This window comes from Photinus pyralis, unplaced genomic scaffold, assembly GCF_008802855.1.
Source record: "Photinus pyralis isolate 1611_PpyrPB1 unplaced genomic scaffold, Ppyr1.3 Ppyr1.4_LG1, whole genome shotgun sequence".
Taxonomy (NCBI): domain Eukaryota; kingdom Metazoa; phylum Arthropoda; class Insecta; order Coleoptera; family Lampyridae; genus Photinus; species Photinus pyralis.
Window position 1 is genome coordinate 59,602,292 of NW_022170249.1, and position 24,167 is coordinate 59,626,458.

General features: G+C 35.3%; 1 protein-coding gene across 4 annotated transcripts in view; it reads right to left on the reverse strand.

Moving 5' to 3' along the window:
- The window catches only part of LOC116176073 (putative phosphatidate phosphatase), a 43,381-nt gene extending 23,124 nt beyond the window's left edge, over nt 1–20,257 (reverse strand). For 2 of the 4 annotated variants that reach the window (XM_031494557.1, XM_031494551.1), the window contains exons 1-2: nt 20,007–20,257; nt 19,676–19,827 (exon numbers count right to left, since the gene is read on the reverse strand). In XM_031494557.1, coding sequence (XP_031350417.1) covers nt 19,676–19,827; nt 20,007–20,076 — 222 coding nt within the window. In that variant the 5' untranslated portion in view covers nt 20,077–20,257. The remainder of the gene's footprint in view (nt 1–19,675; nt 19,828–20,006) is intronic. The other 2 variants (XM_031494543.1, XM_031494565.1) reach the window with 2 other exon arrangements.
- Nucleotides 20,258–24,167: the final 3,910 nt, after the last annotated feature.

The window sequence follows — 24,167 nt, forward strand, 5'->3', positions numbered from 1 at the left end:
TCCAATACAATGTTTCGTTTCGGAAAAACCTCATCAATTTTATTTTGTTATATGACCTGTAGAAAAAGTACATACTGTAATGAGTAGCATTTTTTATTACGAATACAACGATGTACGGCACAAAAAAAACAAAAGTTGGAAACAGTTGGATTGAACAGGATGGTGCACCCGCACACAACGCCCTAATCGTGTGAGAATACCTATCGGACATATTTTCCATTTTCCAGGAAATTTGTGAAATCGCGAAAAAAAGTATTACTTACAGTACTTAGGCATACGAAATTGTCAACTCCACACAACGTTTGAGAACTATAGCATTGAATAAAACACTATTTTATTTAATGGTTATAGGGAAAGTAACATTTTGTTTAGTTTTTGCATTTCCCAAAAAAAAATAAAGTAAGAAAATCTGAACTGGTAAATTTGATCTGTATTGTATCCTTCCGATTCGAATAGTCATTTCAAGCTTATTAAGTGTTTGAGGTACGCTGACTTTGTGATGAAGGTGAAGTACTAATTGTATTATTTACTCGAATACGAATAATTAGAATATCTATAATACCCTTGAAAGTCGTGCTACGTCAACGGCGATGGAATTAATTAGACGTACCTACACTCTGCTATCTTTGGAACATTTTGACACTTTCAATCACTCCATAGCAGATTTATTTTGGTAAAATACCATTTTCAGCACAAATAACAGTAACATGTAGAAGAACATTATACTGTCTTTTATTATATGAGATTGGTTCCAGAAGCGTTTCCAAGCAAATTATCGCTAAATCTATAGACATATCGCCACCATTGCCATTGAAAATCGATGATCTGTTAAGGCAGATTGGTATGCGTTTTGTTTTACATCAGACATGAGACAAGCATCCTAATATCAAATGCGCGATTGATTAATAATACTGCTATAACTTTAAAGCATTTAATACACTACAATAAGACACGCAATCGACTAGAACACGCAAAAACAGGAAATCCTAAAATACGTGCTTTTGTACATTTGTTCTTTCCACCCTAACATGTAGGCCGAGGCGCCGAAATATTGAGCAATACGATTTCGAAAGTTTAACAGAGGCGCACGAATAGAATAATACGACCATAAAAATTTGAATAAAAGTGAAGTTGTTCTTCCAATAAACGCAACTTGAATTCCTTTAAAACAGGAAAAGTGCTAATTAATTCTATTCAGTATGTGAAAGCATAATAAAATTGGTCGTTTTAGATATAATCAATATCCACTAGCGACATACCTTGCAGTACGTTCAATTTTTTGATATGATGTTCATAACCATATAAAGAATAATGTTTTTCTTTTACAGGGGCATTTTATTATTTATCGACCACACATGCAGGACTTTCAAAACTTAAAATTATGACACCTACAGTGACAATCTTGATAATATACGACGAAAATAATTCCTAAACACCATACTATTTGAAAGGCCTTATTGTGCAAGAAAGCTATCAATGTTCGTTATTACCTATACAGATGATGATTTTGTAGGTCACTTTAAATTTAGGTACCTACCCAGTCTAGACCGTTTCCTACTTTACAGGTAATTTAACAAATTATAACTCTCTACGCGGAAGCATGATTGAACAGCTCAACAAAGCTACTTTTAAATAGACAGTTCAATGTTTAGAAAGAGGTGATTCGTAAATTTGTCATACACTTGATTGGTTGAGTGAAATAAATAATTTAATAAAGAGACACGTGCTATTCTCCCCCACCATACAGTAGTAGTAATAATAATAATAATTATCGACATTTCAGTAAAACAATTCTTCAAGGGACAGAATATTTCTTGGGTTGGGTTAGCATTCAAGATTATTCGAAATAAATGGAAATCAGGAACTTAATTTAACGCATTATAATTTGATGTTATATTTTACGCCGGCATGCGAGTGAATAAATTGCTTAATTTTTCATCTTGTCATCTTAAAAAAAACCGACGTTATTATTTAAGTGGAAAATCGTCATCTTATTCGTAATCTGAATGAAAGTTGGCGGAAATGGTCATTTTGTAAGATGCTGCGATGAAGTGAATTTTATTTTCTGGGGTTTCCACATAAATGCAAATCTCCATAATCGGTTTAATAAAGTTACGTATACGTGACGTTCAATCTGAATTAGATTTTTAATTGCTCACCCAAAAACCTGTCCAATGTCGACAATAATGGAGCACATCAGCATTCCTGTGTAATAATTTCTGGCTGGCGCTAAGGAATGAAAAGTAAAGGTCGTTTATGTAACGACTTAAAGTTTAAATCACAATACGAACAGACAACAAATAAGTAATGAAATAAATATCTCTTATAGAAAATGGTACTTTGACTTTGAAACATTGACTACAGACCAAAACGGAAAAAAAGTTGACCACAATAACTCATTTTTTTTTAATTTCAATGGTTTCCCGAAAAAGAAAGTGTAAAATTAATACATTTTGCAAAACATAAAAAACAGACCTACGTTTTTACTACCCGCACGTTAGTAAGGGGGGTATTGCATTGGGGTAAAAAATGACCCTCCACTTTTTTACGGAAACACACGTTTTGAAGCCCCAGGAATCCGAATTAAACAAAATTTCGATGATATCGGTCTGTCGGTCCGTATGTACTCTCATTTCCGGCAAAACGGCTGGACCGATTGGAACCAAATTTGGTACACATATTTTTGGACATAAAAGAGCAGAATCGCGCATACGCATGTGTGAGGGTGGTATCTGTGCTAGCCACGGGAATTTTTTGTTGTTGGATGGGAATTATTCTGCGTGTAGTGGTCGCAAAGAAACAATTTTCCCGTAAAATGTTCTGTATATACACAGGACCATTTCAATTTTAATGTCAATGAAACGTTAAGTAAAGAGACCTGTAGTTTTAATGAATTCGCAGCATGCTTAAAACTTGAACTTTTGATCAGTTTTTAGCGTCGAGTTTTTAAAGCGACCCGCTAATGCTTTCCCCAAATCGTCCGAGCACTTGCTCGCTCGATGGCTTCATGTCCATCTATTTAAAAGAGAACGGATGGACCGATTACGATGAAATTTTGCAGGGTTCTTTATCAAATTGTTCTTGAATAGACAATGTATGCCAAACAATTACGTCCTTAGGCCCTTTTGACATTTCCATTTGTTATGAACCGTATAATGAAATTCCAAATGGGCATAGCTTTAGCGATGTAATACGCAATGCCAAAAGTTGAGCCTAATCGATTCAACATTTCTAATGCCTCTATAGTGCATTTCTGCAAATTTATTGGTAAAAACTTCCAATACGAATTGTGGATGAACGGGACGTCGGAAGTGGGTACCGACAAAGGGAATAAAGTAGCCCCCAACAAGATCTTGTTGATGGTGCCAAAACTGAATTACATGAAATTCAAACTGGGCATAGCCAGACCATATCAAATATTATGTCACCGCTTTGGCACTTTTGAATACGTATCGCCAGGGCCTTGGTAAGGGCTTAACTCGCGCAGGTTCTAGTGTTAGCATATTCAAATGATGTGTTTATCTAAGAACAAGTCTCGCCAGGGTAAAAACATACCGTGTGTCCCAGGTTGAACGCACCATAGGCAAACAGAATTAATGTATTTTTTTGTGAAGGATACACGAGGCCTTTGCTCTGTATTTGAAGTTTGCGTTCAACGTACGTTATTGCGCTTGTCTGATGCTAGAAATAGATTGGAGTAGTACGTTAAACACTGATTTTAAAGGCCTCGTGGATCCTTCACGCTAAAATACATTGCCGTTTCCGAGGCCGTTTCTCTATGGTGCGTTCTTGCTGGAACACACTGTATAGTTTCTAAAATGAGCCATTTTGTATACATATACATTAAATATATTCAGCTTATGTATTTTACATGGAAACTATTAGTTGAGCAGTATGGTATAGGAACACATTTATCACTGACTTCATGAGAAAAGATAAATGTTTAGTGTAATTAAGCGTTTCGTTCGGACAAATTTCCCTCGTTTCGGGGACCTCTTTAAAAAGAAGGAGGATGATCAATGTACGTTATCCCTAAATATCAATAAACTTTTCAAAAATCGTAGGGACAAAAACAGTAAATATTAAAATTCCTGTGTGGTGCAAGTATTCCATTCTGGATTTAATTTCAAGTTAATTGATAGAGCACACGTGTTTGGTCTACACTTAATGACCATTTGCGCCATTTGACGGTAAAACGTTTACGTGTTTTAAGTAAAAGGAAAGAGCTTGTCAAGACCCATTTAGAGGAGGAAGATACATAGTTTGATCACCAGGTCTATGAAAAGGCATTCCGTTTTTTTTTTCGAGGCCCGTTGCAAAATTTGATTGCAGAGACAATCAAATGGAAGAAGGGAGAGCAAGTGTTGAAGACATCCGTGTGAGGATTTTCAACTCAGATTACTTTACACGTTACGCGGTGTTAAGTACCACTGACGGTATAAACTACGTCAACACAAAAAAGCAAACCCAATTAGTTATTACGCGTTTTTTAAGAATTAAAATAAATAAGACATGTCTTTTGGTGTACTCGAAGCTTTGAGTGCGAATATATCGAAAAAGGAGTGTTAATCGAAAGAAGAGGTTATCTAGATTAATGGATTCCATTCATAATGGGCACCCTGTATATGAAATTGAGAAACAGTTAAAAAAACAACAAATAAGGAAATCATTAAAAGTTTCTTATTACTTCTTTTCCTGTAATTACGAGTCGAGTAGGCGTGAACTAATCTTTGATTATTATAGCTTGCAATGTATTTCAAAAACAAATTTCTTGCATTATCTATCTTATCCTATCTATGCTCTGTTCTACTGGAACAATTTCACTACTTTGTGAACAACTCCTGAAAAACATAAAAAAAGAATGAACAAATTTTTGATTGAGGAGATGTTTGAAGAAACTAAGTTGAAATGTGAAATAAATTGGACATTTTATTATGTCTTAGGCCTTGGACATAGAGCAAATTAAATTTTAAAAAATACACACATACTATTCAGTCTTCTCTAATCCTCTTAGCGGTGTAATTTTCACATCAGAGTGTAACCGTAAATCAGAATATCAAAGTAATTTAGTATAGCAACTTTTATAAGTGGGAACATATTTTAATTATTTGCATATAAATTGTTATAAACTTATTCGTTATGTAAATAATCGTTGACTGCGTTGACATCAATCTTTTATGGTTGGCGCCGACAAAAAATACTCATTCACTCTTTTTATTTTAGTCTTCTGGAGCTGACGAATTTTGAACGCAATATACTACATACCACTGTAACGAAAATTAGTATTATTTCAATGGGGATTATTGAAATAACCAATTATTTTGTCTAAAAAACAGTTGTTTGGTGTGGGGCTTTATTTTGGTACACTTTTCTTAAATACATATTTTGAAACTCTAAAATAACGTCGGCAGGTATGCAGCCGTGAAGATTTAGGTGCAACAGCTGGTTCAATATAATATATGAAGTTAATTATCAAAAGTTAAACCCCAATGTAGCACTGCCCAGATATTTCTTCTCGCGCTCATGTCAGTGGTGGTAACGTAAACTAACGATCATTAATCTGTCACCAAACTGTCACTAAACGTGACTCTATTCACTTTTCGAGTTACACATTATAACTTAATAACATAATTCGAACAACAATTCTAAAAATAGCCAAAGGGGTTGGTAACACTAATTCTGCAAGCTTCCAATTGATCCTACTGTATCATTACCTCGTTTGCGGTTGCACTATTTTTAGAATTAACATGCCTTAAGTGTGTTTGTTTTTAAATTACCCTGAGCAGTAATTATTGTATAAGTACAAAATAGTTCGGCTGATATTAAAATGAAAATTGTTCCCTGGAATGCGGTCCCTTCTAATGGATTGTTCATGTCAAAAAGTACAACAAAAATTTAAATGCAAGTACTGCATAATGCAGATGCTTCGTGGGCGGCATAAAACTCACCGGGCGCTGTTTTGAAAAACAAAAAAAATAGTATCCGTGGGGTGAACAGATCACCAGCTTTTGAGATGAAACGAAGTAGTTTCTAAAATTAAAGTGTTTGTTCGCGCTTCATAAAGTGAATTGGAATTTAATTTCCTTATGTATCAAGTACCAAAATGTAACACTTCATTAAGTACATTTTTTGTTCGATCCTCTTCCGTTTCCAAGTTACGAGTGCGAGAATATGTACAGAAACAATTTAAATTTTACTGTAATCGTTGGGAGTTATGTTTATTGTGAACATTAATTAATCAGATGCCTTCTGGAAAGCTATTAATCACTAGGAACTATGTCATTAGTTACAAATATCAAGTGCATGAGAAGGGAACACGCATGTGCACTTAGAGTAATGACAAAAAGTCGCTTTTTTTGAAGAACGAACTTATAATTACAGGAATTTTGATGACAAGCTCCGTTAGGAAAACCGCACTTTGAATTTTAGCAGACGGTCTAAATTTAGATTTTCAACTAACAAGTTTAGTGTTGATGGGAGTAGAGAGCTCTCAAGCCTGTTAATAATTTTATATTTTCAGAAAAATTTACAAAGTTAATTGAAAATTTAATCATAACTCGAAAATATTTTTATCTTTCTACACATATTCCTGTAGTTGTCTCTGTTACTTAAAAAAATTAATATCAATTCAGGAGGAGATTGTCAAGGATTGCATTGCATTGAGAACAAAACGGGGGAGTATTTTTCGTATAAGATGCTCCCGGGCGGGAGTAATCGTAATCGTAATGCTCCACCATGCATGCTTCAAATTTTTTACATGATGCATTGATGTAAAAATGACATGTCACACATTCAATGAATATTCTGCAACTATTACAAGAAATTCACTTCTCTTGAACATGTCCTGTAGGAGTATCGAAATACATTTTTTTCATTGTCAAACAATTAATTGTGTGTTTATTCGAATTCTTTGTGCAACTCCCAAGAAAATTAGACTAATAAGGCAATCTTAACCTTATTCACTGAAAATATTTGTTGTGTCGGGTTAATCGTTGGTCATTTCTAGTTCAAGTCAAAATGTATAGGTCTGCTTAATTTGAATTACAGATGTTTGGAACATTAACTTTTGGTTTAAGACTGATTAAGATTTCTTAAGTTAAAAAAAATAAAGTTTATAGGAAGATGAGGGTTTTGTTACGAGGTTTAATTTGTGTAAAGTTGAGCTAGTTGGGTAAGTGTTATTTGAGTGGTGTAATGAATTCATGCCATTGAACACAGCATTAATTTTTGCACGCACAACGTGGGGCACAGCATTTATTTTTTTTGTGTCCGAATAAAACGGACACATCAGTATATTAAAGTTTGTATAGGAATAAAAGTCGAAGTCACAAGAATAATTATAAGAAAGAAGTATGAGAACGTTATATGACTTTATACGATTAACTATTCATTTAGACTATTGTCAAAGTCATATAACGTTCTCATAGTTCTTCTTTAAAATTATTCTTGCGACTATAAAGCATATTTTAAAAAAAATCCAATACAACTGAATACCGAACGACCCTCGACCTCGAGATCGTTTTTGGACTGTAACTTTTTGGCCAGATAGTTTACGTAGCTAAAAAAAGAGTAGTGACCTTTCTTATATCCTTATAACATCAGATTGTGTACCCATGTTTAAAGTGATCGGACGTATTTAAACAAAGTTATCGTTATTATGACCTGCAAAGCTAACGTTTCAGTAAATTATTTGTTTGGTATAAGAATAACCTTCAAAAAGTCATAAGCAACTGCAATTCGAATGGGAATAAGCAGTCTAATCAGGGCCGGACTGGGTGGGTAAGGGCCCCGGGCGCTCCATGGCCAAAAGGTTCATGGACCCCCCCCCCCTCAACCGGAAAAGAAGACAAGGGATTTGCAGATTTTTTAATTGTATTTCAAACAACTTGCTGAACAGTATTGCACACGTACCTACGCCGCACACTTGGATCGAGCGAGGAGGGGGGAGCGCTGCCGCAGCAAGCTAGCGGGGCCCAGCGTTGCCAGCTTCAGTACAAATGTACTGAATTCAGTACTTTTGATTAGAATTTAGTACGTCAGTACGCCATCCTTAAAATCAATACAATTTTTAACGTTCAAAACGGGAAAATTTTTGTAAACAACATTCTTTCCTTTTATTGTCCGCACGTGAAAACAAATTACAAAAGCGCAAACTGTAAACGTAAAGACCGACAAAGCTTCGCGCCGACGGCGGCGGGCTGCTTGTGAATCGGGATAGAGTATCCTTGTCCTTGTCTTACATGAGGATATAACGGGTTTTCTGTTTTTTGTCGACCTCCTACAGAATAATTGTGAATATTTTTCATATGCACAACGCTTGCGTATTTTTGCAGATTCTTATGCAACTTTACCACCATGACAATTATAAACATCAATACTTTTTTCCTTCCATCAGTACTTTTTTCCATGTCTCAACAGTACCTTTGACTACATTCAACTGGCAACGCTGGCGGGGCAGTTGACACGGCTAACTCCACATGGCGGAAGCCTCGGGTTAGCTGGGTTATGCTTTAGCGGGGTCCCCGCCCTAGCCGGCCGTGGGCCAGTCCGGCCCTAAGTCCCTAATTTTTGCCCATTAGATATCTCGCGAAATAGAAAACGCGGTTTGGAATAACTGTCAGAAAGCCTTTAAAACACAAACCTTGCTTGAAATACAACACATTTCTTCTATTTTCGCGAGAATATTCTCATTGAAAACTTTTCAAATTTGACACACTGTATATTGTTGTGTTATTTTGTTTTAGTTGTAACTTGAAAGAAATTATAGAGCGTCTGGATGTGACAATTTTGTTTAGTTCAATTAATTAACCGGGGGGGTTTATTAATAATTTGAGACACAGGATTGCGTAAATTTCATGTTATAGTTTTGGTTCAATTTCTTAGAAGTGTTCTGTTTTTATTTTATTCCTAGAATTTTTTTCGATGTAAATTTCTTTTTAAATTTTATTTGCCGTTAACGAGGTATAGCGCGAAGTAGAGATAAGGTTCTTCGCAGAATTGCCGGGCGTACGTGCCGTTTAGCAAGAAGTTGAAAAATCGACGCTTCGCGTGATTGGCGGACGGGATGTTGAAGAAAGGAGAAGGGCTTTTGGCTTAAATAGAAAATTTTGATGAGAGCGGGGCTTTTTGGTCGTTACAAAGCCAACCGGCGCTTCTTCGGTTACGTTATTTTTGAATTTTGTGGAAGTTTTCCTGCGTAGTTGGATCCAGGTTTAGTTAGAATTTTGTGTGTGCCGTTTTAAGAAGAGTTATTGAGAAGTTTAAGAAGTTTGTCGCCGTCCTGTTTGTTTTATTTTGCGGAAACACGGAAGTTTTGAATTTGTGGGTACCCGAAGAGAGAAGACGTCGGTGTTTGAGTGGTTGGTTTACGTGATTGTGTACGAATACCTCTTTTTATCGGAATACGTTATTCGGACTAATTTTAAAAGTAAGTAGTAGTTAGTGTTTTGTTTTGTCTTGTTTTGTTTGTAATGTTTGAGTAATTTGTTTTTTTTGTGTGTGTCATTTATTTGTTTAAAATTGTAAAAAGTTGTAAAACAGAAATTTACGCAATTTTTTGTTTGAAATTAAACCAGTCATTGCAATCCAGGTTTTGTTTATTAGAGTCAAAGAGAGGTAATTGTCGGCGTCTCTTACTTTGTTTCAAGTTGATTAAATCTGGGGGTAAAGTTTCATATTGGAATTTAAGGATTTGGTTAAGCCACCTATTTATGTCATTGTTGGAATGCTGTAGGGTGGCAGAATCCAGCTGGACCTTGAGATGCGTGTAAAAATTTGGTTTTTTTTAAAATTATAACTGAGCTAGCTAGAGGTAAATCGTGGGATTCCCAGAAGTGAAGGTTAGGTCTCACACATATCTATGAACTATATAGAGTACTTTAATACCACATTCGTGATTGTTCAACTAAAAGCGTAATTAGCTACTCTAGAATATTCCTTACGTATGTCATCAGGCACCGCAATTGCAGAACATGTTTACAGGTTACAATGAAATTCGCCTAATTTCTTTTCATGGAAGTGTAATTGGCCTAATTTATGAATCAGAAGAGAAGCAATACATTTCTAAAATTAATAAAAAAAACAATTATTCATTTTTATTTTATAAGAAAGAATTTATTGATCAGACCAGAGTCTACTTTCCACTTTGACAATGCAACGACATGAATGTTTACAGCGCTCTTGAAATTCTTCTTTGAAACTATTCGAATTCTTTTATTAGGCACCGACAGACTATCTTAACATCTGCCGGAACAAATTCGTATAACATGAAAACTATGCTAATAGAACTTAAATCTAACATAAATAAAAAATGTTTCTTCTAAATTTAACACCAGCCAGTGATTAATGCATACGATACGTTGCATATTGTTTATAATTCTACGTACAACGTTAGGTTTTAAAAATGATTATTGATTGCGACATGATGACGGAATTTTCATTAAGATGTTTTGTACATTGGCTGTTTATAAAAAATCCAATTGGTACTAGAACTAGAATCCAATACTTCTAGTAAAAAATTGAACAGTAGTTTGCGAAACAAAAGGGATGGCAAAATAGAGTGGCTGATGGCGTTTCATTTTCAGTTATAAGATAAATTAAACATTTGTTACAAATCTGCATAAATAAAATATAATAAAATATATGGCCCTGGTTTATTTTTTAAGAAAACTAACCCTCGATCGCTTGGTGACAATGTCATGTGGCAAATGAGGCAGTTTCCACTTTCGACTAAATTTAAGAAAAGCTGGTGAAACTGACCCTAAAGATTTTCTTAATCCCTCTGCAGTTGTTATCAAACACCAAAAAATATCCGATTACCCAAATATTTAGGGCTTTCTCTGTAGTTTTAGATTATTTTAGATTGTTCACATTTTCAGTGTGAGTATTAGTATTAAAAAATTAGCACTAAGTACAAGATCTAACTGTGTTTTATTATCTTTGAGATATTACTAATTTCTCGAATTCTCTGGGAACAAAGGTAGGAGGTTAATCTTTATCTTATCTTATCTTGATACTCGAGATACTATTGTTCTGTTATTGTTTATGTCGGAACCCTGAACACCAATTTAAAGTAAATAACATTACACGTTTAATTGCTGCACTAATTTTTCATCACTTTTTCTAATAATCGATCACTAGACATAGTGATATGAAGAGCAAAAAAAAATAGTTTCCAAAAAAAAAAGAGATACCGCATTTTTAAATCGAAGATCGTTGACAACATTTACATAAGTAAAGCCGTGATCTTTTTACGCCAATGCTGTAAATAATTCTCTCTTCGTTCTTGCGTTGCAAACGGAAACTTCTTTGAGTGGTTGCGTTTAATAAAAAACCAAAAAAATTTCAAAAAATGTTTAGTTTAGGTATACATCACATATTATGAAACGTTGGGTAATTCAAGTACTGTACAATGCACATAATTTAATATATCTATTTCAAAATCAACGTCTTAAAAATATCAAATGATATGTTTAATTCCTTTCTGATGATCACGATATTATACGTGTCCATCCAAGAAAATGTTAAAATTCTCTTTTTTGTAACATTGAAAAAGATAGCCCGATTCAATTTTAGGTAGAGTTCCAAGAATAGATTTCGTTACTAATTATTAATCTTTATTTACCTTCACCGGAACTTTCTATTTACGCGGTTGACTTCCTTTAAAGTTTATCCGATGTATTGGAAACGCACCTTGTATGAAAATCTATTTCCGAATGTGCCATAATCAATCGTTACGAAATTTAGACTAAACAAAAAGACCGACCCTAACAACAACAAAGAATGAAGCATGACAAGGGTACTATTTATTTGTCTTGGTACGTGTTATAAATATAACTTCTAGAGAAGTTACAGATTTTAAGGATTATCATCTGTTGTCATTGCCTTTTAGAAAACAATGTCTATTGCAAATTATTCATTTATTTATGACCATTGGGACTTTTGCCGGAAGTGTACGAGGAGAAATTATAACGATTCTAAGTTTCAATTTTAATTGCTACATAGGTATTTTGTGGGTGGTGTAGTTGACCGCACGCCATTATTGCACACAGCAATATGGATGCTTTGAAATTTGAAAAATGCAATTCAAAACGGATCATTATTAATCAACATTGAAGAGCATTTGAATCTCGCATTGAATTTGTGCTGAACTAGGAGGTGATTTAATTGAACAACACCATTTGGAATAATAATAGAGTATTGTTTCTTTTATTTTAGGGTTAATAAATTGTAAGTGCACAGCTAGTGGTATTTTTAATTAGCAAGTTGATATTGAAATCCTCAATTTACCTACATTAAATATTTTAACTACAATATCGAAGTGTTCTTATCGGCTTCAAATTTCCTGCATGGTCATTGCATTCTATTTGCACGTGTACTCAGTTTCATTTTGAACAACTTTTCTTAATAACATTTGTGCGCATCTTGTCCCCAAAGAGCACTTTCATTGGTATGTATTGGTATACATTTTTCGAAACTAAAATTATGACACAAATGAGTATCCAACCAAGCAGCGCTAAATCCCCAGAAATTCAATGCGAACATTTTTTATCTTTTACAAGGTAAGACCATACAATCGAGGGACACACTGTACCTATGTACAGGGTATAACAAACGGGTAGGTATGTTAAAAAATGTGGGTGTTTGAGAGGACCAAAACAACTTTTTGCAAACCGACCAAGGGTCCAAATATTTCGTTGTAAAGCTGCAAAAGGAAAAATCAAAATTTGATAATCGAAGGGCTGCTTTACACACATTTTTTGGAATGTCTTCACTGACTTTCGCCAGATATATACCAAGCTGGCTCACTCAAAATTGCAAATACGATTCCCGTCGGGCAATAAATATGATCTGAAATATTCTGCGTACACTCCGAACAAAACTGTCGGACAGAGCTTTTGCACGAGATTTAAAAAAAAAGTTATGGACATTTTTCCGTAAATTAGTCCATGACAAGAATAAAGAGGACATTGATTACAAGTGTTTGAGTTCTGACGGAAGTTCACAAGTTGCCCTTGCAACAATAATCATAGTAATAAAATAATTAATTTTGTTAAGATATGAATTCTAAAAACCGCGACAACCGCTACTCATTCAATTATGAATCAATATAATTGAATAGTGATAAAGTTCACTGTAAGTGCTTCTACGTGCAAAAATCATGGAAAAATCGGTCTACTAAGGAAATTAATAGGAATTTGAAAAATCCCAGATAACAAAACTTTGAACTATAATGCTATGATGCAACAAGCATTTCGTCTCAATTTTTAAAGTTACTGACCGATAGAAAATGTCCAATAAATTAATCAAACCAGCTACCGGCATTGTTTGTGTTCGTGCGGGGGAAGCGTAGCAGTATTGAGAAGAGCCAGACACTCCGAACATTTTTATATGCATTCGATCAATGGAGTACTCAAGATAAATGTGACCGAGAAACAAAGCGTTGATGGAAAGTAAACATGGCCCATATAAGCGTCGGTGTTTCCGAATTTTATACTTACGCCTACGATAATAAAATTTTTTAATGAGCTGTAAAATTACCAACTAAATATTACAAAGTATAATGGTTCTTTATAACTTTTTTCATCTATTTTAATCATCTTAGGTTAAAGGTGATAGTAATAATAACGATAGCTTTCTATATGTTTTCATTATTAACCGCACACCCACCGCTTTTTGTTGCATACTGTATAAATAAACAAATTCCTATCAGCCGTGGTGCAGCTACCAAAACAATAAATCCAATGCATTTAAATATACCGTCAATTTTAGCTATGTTCATTTTCGTCAACGTTTGTAGTAAAAAGACGGTTGCATACCAAGTTGCATCCATGTAGTAAACAATTTTGAATCACGAATTCGATAATTTGCGTAATGAGTCTCATCTTTCTCAGTTCGCGATTCATCGAATATCTCATAACCTTGGTCAAAAAATTTTTTCCTGTACGTCTTTCACGACTTTCAAGTTTTATCAATTACCAATACGTTTGGGCGAAGTTGTTACTGAATAGAAATGATACTCAATGGATGAAGGGTGCTATTTGAACCCAGTCAAAACCCTCTCTAAGGTCGTTACTAATGTGGGGACACCGCGGCTATGGGGTGGGGAACAAATGAAAGACTTGATTCCAAGCAGAGCTGTCACAAATCGTTTAAAAAACGATTTAAATCAAAGATCAAAGATGCATTTCATTTTAACAAATGATTTAAATCAAAGATACTTTTGTCAATAAGAAAGTATTTAGATAATAAATCATTTTGAGATTTAAATATTTTTTGTGATTTAAATCTTTTTAGAAAGTATTTAAGATACTTTCGATGTATTTAATTCATTCAAAAAGGTTTAAATCTAATTTTGTTAATTTAAATCACGTATAACGATTTAAATCATGTAATGATGTAATGATTTAAATCTTTTCCGATGATTTAAACGTTTTATGACAAAAGGTTTGTAAAGGATTTACATTCAATAAAACTGATTGGTCTGATGATCTTGCTCGAAACCCTCAACATCATTCATCAATATACCTACCATTTCTACCGTATTTTATTGTTATTATTTATTAAATTAAAATATGTACCTATTTTTTTGCGAAAGAAATTTTAAAAAACCAAGACATCGTCAATCTCAGTATACTCGATTTTGTAATAAATACATATAAACGTCTACCGAAATAAAACCCGGGGTAATTAGCTTAGTCAGGTTGAAACAAATCAAGAGGATTTGTTAGTATGTATTAATTAAATCGTCTCTAAAAGATTTAAATCACTCGGAAACGATTTAAATCTTTTCGAAAGTATTTAAATCTTTTTAAAAGATTTAAATCATATTTTTAAGTTCAAAATCAAAGATAGTTTTCATGAAGATTTAAATCTTAAATCAAAAATCATTTTCCGTAAAAAGATTTAAGATCAAATGATTTAAATCGAAAAAAGTATTTAAATCATAAAAAAGATTTAAATCTTATTAAAAGTGACAGCTCTGNAGCACGCTCCTCAGAAAGTTCGGATTAGCTTCTTCCTCCTGGACGACTAAGTTGCAGAATTCCAGCCTCCTTTCATGGTCACCCGGCCGTAACTCTTGCACTTTCTTAAACTTATAGGGGTGTAAGTTGTTGTTGTTGGCGATGTTCCACACTGTGTGTTGACTACAACCCACCTGATCTGCTACAAGTCGAGTGCTAGTACGCGGGTTTGCCTCGAAACGTTCCAACACATCCTCCTCTAAGGCATTTACCAACGGGCGATCGCGATCACGGGCGCTAGTGGGCTGCGAAATAGGAGGAGGTCGGTGTAAACAAACAAACTTTTCGAAATGGGTGCTTAAATGACCCAAGTATCGATGTGCATCACGAATCTGTGTGTAAAGTTAAGCCTCCGTCAGCTTACCTGCAATTGCCCTGTCTCGCACAGTCGGAAGTGAACTTCTTGAAAGACCTGTCTGCAGGGTAACTGACGGTTTGGATACCGCTCAGCGTACGCTCGTCGTGCAGCTCGTGCGTTACCATTGCCAATCCGTACATGAAGTGCATGTCCGCGTATTCCGTGTTAGTAAAACGTGCCATAGTGTTTATTCACTTGATACGCGTCGTTGCAGACGGAATTTCGTGGGTTTAAACAAAATTCTGATCAAGTGTCAGCCACACATCGCCGCCTGAGATCGCTCCGTGTGCACCGCCGGCCGGTTGGGTTGCCTACCTACAGGCGCGAAATTCCAGAAGGAAAATTTGGCTCTGGCACCCTTATTTTAGATTTCCGACCCCAAGTGTCCTATATCAAAATACTCCCCTACGCACCACCTACACGCTCCCCAACGGTGGCAGGTACTATAGGAATCACCCTGTATGAATAACAATATAATAACAAATACATGGCAGATATTATACGTATTCTCAACATGAAGATCATATTTACCACTTTATTTTTATTCCTGTATACAAAAACTTGTTCTAATTTTACCAAAATGTCAATATGGGAGGATGGCTAGGGAGGGTATATGGAATTGACACTCTATCGACGAAGTTAACTGTCATTGCGTATCTGTTCCAAAAAATCGCAAAGCTGTAAGCAATTTTGCTCTGGTGTGTCTCAACGTTCAAAAATTTCTCATGTCCAAAGGTGAACTCAATAGTTATTTCTCTTTCATTAAGGGAATGACAAAGATTAATTATCCATTTTGCAGCTATAAAAATGTAAAAGTGATAGAGAACATACACGATACACCTAGCTACTTAGTAACACATTACATGGGTACGTTTTAATTTTCGTTGAGAAAATGAACGTCCTTTCAAAGATCAACTCGAAAAAAAAAAATAAACAATATACTTACTTCTATTCAAAGTTAAACCGTATGTTTTCTCTAAAGCTGGCGCTATTACTATAACTTTGTTGATAGTGGAATAACTTCATGCTTGTTAGAATAGCAAATATAACATTATAAAAACAATTCTATCCCGTTACCAGATATCAACACTTTTTCAAAGGAAACAATGTGAAATTCTGAATATAAAATCTTAATGGATATAGTTGTCTCAATTAATTAATAGAAGAGTGGTAAAGTATTAAACGCTTCCGACCGAACTCGCCCCAATGGCGCCCGCATATTTAAGAAAGTCTTTCAGTGTTGAGTGAAGGATCTAGGATTTTTCACTCCACGCTTTCAGTCTTTTAGTAGAAGAATTTAATGGTTAAAATATTTATAAGCACGAACCCTTGTGGACTTCAAAAAGTGGCTATGAGAAAGGCACGGATAAATAGCGGTTAATCAACAATCGTTTTGAAGCAAGCAAAGATATCAGTTTCAGGGGATGATTTATTAGGGTTGCACCCGCATAAACCACAAAATAGAAATGTCTCGTCCTGACGTTCCACTTGCTCTTTAAGAGTACCATTTTCCGTCACTTTGTTTTCAAGATATTCACTTCGATTTCCACCAATAGATATATCTCGTCCAATCAATTCATTTTGGATTTGTGGGTACTTTCCTCCGACATACCATTTTCGAGATACTCTTAAAGTTCTGACATCACCAATTCTTCCAGATGTCCCAATCGCCCTTTGTGAGTGCCCTCCTTCGACAATCTGTTCTTGAGATATAACGAATTATTTATATCCGATCACGATAAGGGGTCGAGGATGACTATGGTTGGTAGAAATGAATTCCTCTCGTTGAGACCTTTCATTCGAGTACCATGAAGTACCACCACCCTCTTTTGATAAAGAGTCAGAAAGAAGGGCGGTCGTTGGTAGAAAACAGACCCTTTTGTTGAGACCTTTAATTGGAATACTATGGAAAATAAAACTAACGTCTACCCAGAAGCTACGCTATCGTTTACAGATCAGAGAAATCAGAAATCGCCCTCCTTTGGCCTGTTTCCACTAAGGCGACTACGACCTCACCATCTCAAACAAAACAGGGACGATGATTTGTCCTATATTTCGTAGTGTCAGATTGTAGTCGTCAGCTTCAATATTATGGATTTCTACGACCTTTCGCTGCGATTATAGAGGTACAACCAACCGCAAGCTTGGGACTTCAGTTCGCCGGAAAACGACGACAATTGTATGGTCGGGCCCACTCCGAAATGTGGGTCGTGTACGGGCACTCTTTAGACGATTCGATTCGGTTCGGTACGTACTCATATTTGTTTTCGGTAGCCGTCGAAAACGAATGACATCTCTTCATTTCTTCACACACACTCAGTTCGCATCATCCCAATCCGAATCATCGATTATTTAGTGGAGAGCGCACAACTGAAAAAAATTGTCGTTGTGCTCACTATGGAGAAAAATTAAAAAAACAAAGGCGGAATAATCGACTTCACTGGGTGCACCCTAAAGCCTCACCAAAGGGAGCTTGGTGCATTTTGTTCACTTTGTCGGAATATGGGAAAACGAAGGCAAATTTTCCAATTACTTCAGAATATTTTTACTTGCCGAAAACGCAACCGAACCGAAACTAAATCGTGTAGGTATGTGTACGGCCAATTGTTTTTGTGAACCTTGCACCCGAATAGAAACCGATTCGTGTCGAGGCACCTTTCGGTTATGAGAGGTCTTTAGTAGGTACCGAACACATGCCGTATCGCCCGTTCTCACTTGTCAGAAGCGACCAAAAACAAATTGGATACGCACCGAATCGTATAAGTGCGTGAAACAAGCCTTTCTCCGATTATTCTGTTCCGGACAGACGGAAATCACGGTTTCATAAACCAGCTTTCCCTTTGAAAGACTTACTCTGGCAAAAGATTAGTAATTCACATTTTTTAGTGCACTTTCACTTTCAAAAAATAAAAAGTACACGTTTGCGCTCTTGATCTCTGTGTGCCTGAGTCACAAAGGCTCCGGAACGACATCACTTACAGACTTAGTATTGGTATCATTCGATCAGAAAATAAAAATTCTTTCATGTTAGTATTCTCGTCAAGGCATGAAATGTCTATAAGGGCTATTAAAAATGAAAAAACAAATTGCTTAACGAATTTTTATTGGTTTAATTGCGTTTGTTTTTTTAATCCCATCTACACAATTTTTACTCGAATTTTTGTAACGTTTAGCATCGGTGGTAAAACCGAATTAAAAACAGATATTATTCAAATTCCACTTGTAAAAATGTTCTACTAATGCCAATTGCCATAGCATAGATTGCGCATTTCTAATAGTTTTCTTGTAAAGCAAAAAACTTGAAAAATACAAAATTGGGTATGATCTATCGTTTTATTCAATTCTTCCATTCATTTTAAGATTCGGCTTGAAATAAATAGGCAACTTTGAGCCATAATTTAACAAACCTCGTGTTTCTTTTTTTTTAATTCGCGCAATTCAGATTATAGGTTTCTGTTATACTATGCGATCAAAAATGAGTTGCTGTCGAGTCACCTTTGGAATTTTTGTTTACACGGAACTCGGCAGCAACTCATTTTTGATCGCCCGTTATTAGTGCCCGTATCGTATTTGAAAAATGTAAATGCACTTCTTTGAGATATTTAGATGGCTCTAAAGGATGGCACCAGCTGGAAGGGATCTCTTTACGTATAAAATATTATTTTGATATGGAGTCAATACTGATTGCGTGTCGGCTTAACCCATTGATCTTGATGTACAGCTTATCTCGCGATTTAAGTGTAGGTACGTATGGTTCGTGTTAATCTTTTGCGTTCGTTCAGAGTGAGTCCATAATTTTCATGAGGTACACATCAGTGAAAAGTAATAAGGGAAAGTCACCTGGGGCCATTTAACACTATTGTATTTTAATTGTAGAGATTCTTTTGAATGCAAATAAATCCTGAGACGAAGTCTGCTTGCAAAAGCAAATTTGTTTGCATAAATTTTACTATATTAGTGTTAAATCATAATCATACCCACTCATTTAATTCAATTTTTTAAAATTTAGAATGAAAGTTCAGTTGGGGGAGGAGGGGGGGAGGCGATATCAATTTGTTATAAGTGTTTTTTTCTTACGGTTATTTGAACGTGTATTGAACACGATCTGTTATCGACACGGTTAGTAGTTATCAGATAACAAAATCCCATTAACTACGTCAAGGACTTTATTTTAAAATGTCACTTTATCGACTTCGAAAATAATAGGAATAAATAATAATTCCCTATTTTACGTTCTATCGTCCTTCTGTTTTGGTGCAAAGACGTTCGTATATACTTTATGTATTATACTTACTACGACAGTAGTCATCCCAAGTCCAAAAATGTACAAAAAATACGAGGGAACAGATGACTTGTGGAAAGGGTGCCGTATGCTCTCGTCATCACAGAAGAACCCCCTGCGATAGGGATCGCCCCAAAGGTACAGGAATAGAATAGGAAATCCCACTGAAAGTAAAACAAATGAATAGAAACAATTTGAACCTCGCCGCCTTTTGCGCAAGTTAGGCAACGTAATCGATACGTTACTGTTTTGTATTTGACAACTGCGAACTGTATCATCTTACGTTTGAAAATCAATGAACGAACCTAACCTCTACAATTTGTAGTAAATATAGGTCACTTACCGCAAAGTAATAGCAAGACGTCGAAAATAATCTTACGAATCGAAATTAGACGAATCAATTCGTGCTCCATTTAAGTAATTTATTTATAAATTTAGATCGTACACTCATGACCACTTGAAATAAATGGTCGTGAATTTCTCACAGAACGTCAAAAGTTAACCGACACCAACATGCAGCACGCGACGAGAGCGTACGGGAACAGCCGGTTCCGTAATGAGAATCTGTTTGGAGATACGGTCGCGATTCACATTCACAATCGTCGCACCTGTGGAGAATAAAACGAACCCCCCCACCACTTCACGATTTTGGTTGTACAATAAAACACTGCGGACGGGCGGACGTTTCATTCAATTCAAATTGAGCTGCTGTGGTACTGCTTTATGTTTAGCTTCCACCGATATCATCTTACGGTTCACTTTTTTTTATAAATTGGTCTTTGTATTCAATAAAAAAAGATATTTTTTTTATTTAAAGCAATGCACTTATTTTTGGGGGCGATGACAAATTTATGCGTCCAAGAGTACGTCAATTTTGAAAGAGCACAGTGGCTTTTTCCCAGCAGGAATTTTATAGCACCGCCGATGTCTGCACCGCTAACGCGGGGTCAATAAGGTTTTTCGCAAAAATCTCGCTAACTAACGAGAACTTTTATCGAAAAAATAGTGGTTAATGGTTATCACATTAGCAGCTTACGAGAGTACTTTTTTCGAGACTAATTGTTTATGAAAAATGACCCTGGGGTAGAGGGTGAAAGGGGGTGAAGTAGTTTCTGGTTAAAAAGTTGTCTACCTTTACAAATCGTTTGACGTGTCTCACCGTTTTTGCCTTTAATCAATCAGTGGTTTTGGATAAATCCGTAGTGGGAAGTTTTCAAATGAACACCCTGTATACTGTATAGGGCCTATTAACTAGAATGTGAATTCATTTGAAGTAATTCCCATCGAAATTCGGTTGTTTCAATAAAATTGTTCCTCTAAATGGGCTCGAAAGTATTAATTTAGGTAAGATAGGAGCTTCTACGAGTATAATAGGAAAATTTAAGAGTAGTTTTGATTTCTTCATTATTATAAACCTCTGTTAAAAAACATTACAAGGGAATGCGGTATTTTGTAACAAATTTAGTAAGCGTTGTTCAAATGTGACAGTTTTAGCATTTGTACTAATCAATAAACAATTTAACGTAGAACCGGTGTTTCTTCAACGTAGTAAATGTACTTTATTTTACAACCTCCAACTAAAAAAATTAGACAACAAGTAAAAAATTAATCCAAATAAGAATGACAATAAGGAAAAATTGTAAGCAAGGTGAATTGTGGATTGAGATTTGGTTTATTTTTTATCAATATACATATATATGGAAAGGAGCAGTTTTTTCATTCGGTGTATTACCAGATTCTAAAATAGTATATTATTATACGAGCATGTTATGGCGCTTATTATTCACGAGGTTGACGTTTGCGACGCGAGCGACCGAGTGAATAAGAGCCATAACATGCGAGTGTAATACTATACTTTATCTACGACTATTACTTCAATTAGATTAATATTTTATTAGCATTTACATTACAATAAATACTCACAAAAATAACTGAAATGAAAACAAAGTAAGCAGGATTTAATTCTATAAAAGAAAGATTTCTTATTTAACGTCGGATTATGGCGGAGTAAGTTCTGTGGTAGATCTTGAAAAATTGACTGTCATGGTACCGTAATTAACAAATGTTATAGAATTTGGTTGCAAATTGGTTTGAGCATGGGTCTCAAAATGTGCATTTGCATTTAATACGTTAGTACCTACTACAAGATGTTCCGGATGATGATGCTACAGGTTGTGGAGCGATATTGGAAGTAGAAATCCCAGAGCTTGAAATTTTTTTAGCGGTATCCAACTTATTTGTCAAGGAAGTATCAACGTATCCTCCGGCTACGCCTGTTGATTTCCAGCCACCGTGTTGTTTCAAAGCCATGATGTCTCCACCAGCATCAATTAGGATTGTTGCGGATGTTCTTCGGAAACAGTGACCGGTGTATAAATCCGTGTTCGTAAGTCTCAAGAAGGTAGCAATATCTTTGGGCATTTTCGCAAATTTGTTAATTCCAATTTTTTGGCTTGTGCATTTTCCCTTTTGGAAATTTAAAAAAAAGAAGGGGGATTGAACGGTAGGTGGGCGCAATTTCGCATATTTCTTGTATATATCAAAGAATTGACCCGTAACTGTAAACGTTCGGACAATTTTAGTTTTAGTTTTAGGTATTGTGATAATAACTCCCCCTTCAAAATCTTTAATATCCTCGACTTTCATGTCACTTAACTCACAGACTCGACATGCACCCATTAAACCCATTATCAGTGCAACCTAAAAATACGAAAGATTAAACTAAGAACCGTACTAAGAAACGTCAGAAACCTTTGTTGCAAGATATACTTTGTCAGGTGCATTATTCAAAAATGCATTTATCTCCTCGGGGCTGAAGATTTTAGATTTCTTCTTAAGATGTCCATCTGATTTACGTTTAAGGAAAGTACGTAGTTTGGGATATTTATCAATTTCCACTCCATCATCAAGATTTAATGTAGTTCGTAACATCGAATAGAATGTCCACAGTGAAGAGGAAGAATACTTTTTAGATAACTCTTAGAAGTATACAAGAAGAACATTTTCAGATAAAGAGGATACCTTTTTTTGACGTCTCCATTCCATAAACTTTCCATATACGTGTTCGTACTTCGTTCGAGACTTTTCAGGCAATAAATTTGAACACACTTCTGCCTGGTGCATAACCTCAGGAGGTGTACCCACGGCCACGAGTTCATTATTTTCGTTCTCACTATCGAGGTCCATTCCTAACTTATGAATAAGCTAACGGAAAAATACTAGCGAGAATGATTGTCACGATAATTAACATTTTCATGTTTTGTTTTCAAGGAGCGCGCTATTGAGTTATGAATATTATTCAATGGATTGCAACCAATCATAGCCCAAATTTGATTCCATAACTGCATAGCAATTAATTATGGCTAGCATTATTTATAGAAATAGAGGCATATTATAAGCCACTCGTGCCACAAGATAGTCGTATTACAACCCAGAACAAAAAACTTAGAAGGGAAACGTAAACGGGAACAACTGAGTACAAACATAATTAGTTTGGAGAACATTCAATAGAGGGCGCATAGTTAGCGTGCGTGTTAAAGTTACTAAATCTAGTAACTTTAGTGCGTGTTCGCCATTATGACAGTTGAATTTTGAATTTTGATTGACGGCTTATTGTGCTTTAAGTATAATTACTATTCATTATTACAATGAATTCTGCATACACAAGTCGAGAACGTACATGTTGTGTGACAAATTGTGAAGACGTTTCCCAAAAATGGAGCCCGAAGTTTTTAAGAATCGGTTTAGAATATAATGTGGAAGAAATTTACACAAAAGTTTTTGGTTTGTGAACGTCATTTTTCTGGATGCGCTTTAGAACCTGGAACACGAAGAGATTTAAAGCGTGTGGCAGTTCGCACATTATATTAGCAGGTAACACTAATTGAATTGTAATAAATTGCCACATATTTTATTTTTAGAACGATCTGGAGAGCATCATACAGTAGAGTTCCATGAAGTTGATCTTGTATCTTATATAATCGTATTAAATTAAATATAACTCCTTGATTGGATTAATTGGAGTTGTTACTTATAAAACAAGTGCCCTGTACTCTTTGAAGGCCCTGACTGGTGAGGTGCATCCGCATTAAACTGAATTTATTTGGAACCCTAACAAATAAAATTGGACTTCACTGGCTGGATTCATTTACCTTTTAGGTTTCAGCTAGTCAAATCCAATGTTATTGTTACAGATCCGGAGAAATTCACTATAATGCGGACGTAGCTTACATTTTAATATTTAAATTTGGCGCCATTCACGCAAAAGCTGCTGAGAACATACACGAGATGGCGCGTCATTTTTACATTACACTACAGTTTCCATTCTAAGTTTGTTGTTCTATGGTATTACAATAGGTCGCATTGTAACACTTGTCTTTCAATATACTATTTTCTATTTCGATGTCACAATGATGATTGTCTATGTGATTATAGTCGTTTTTTTTGGTAACTCATCTCTTAAGTTGGCAGTTACTAGTTAGTACAAGTAGGTACTTCGTTGGGT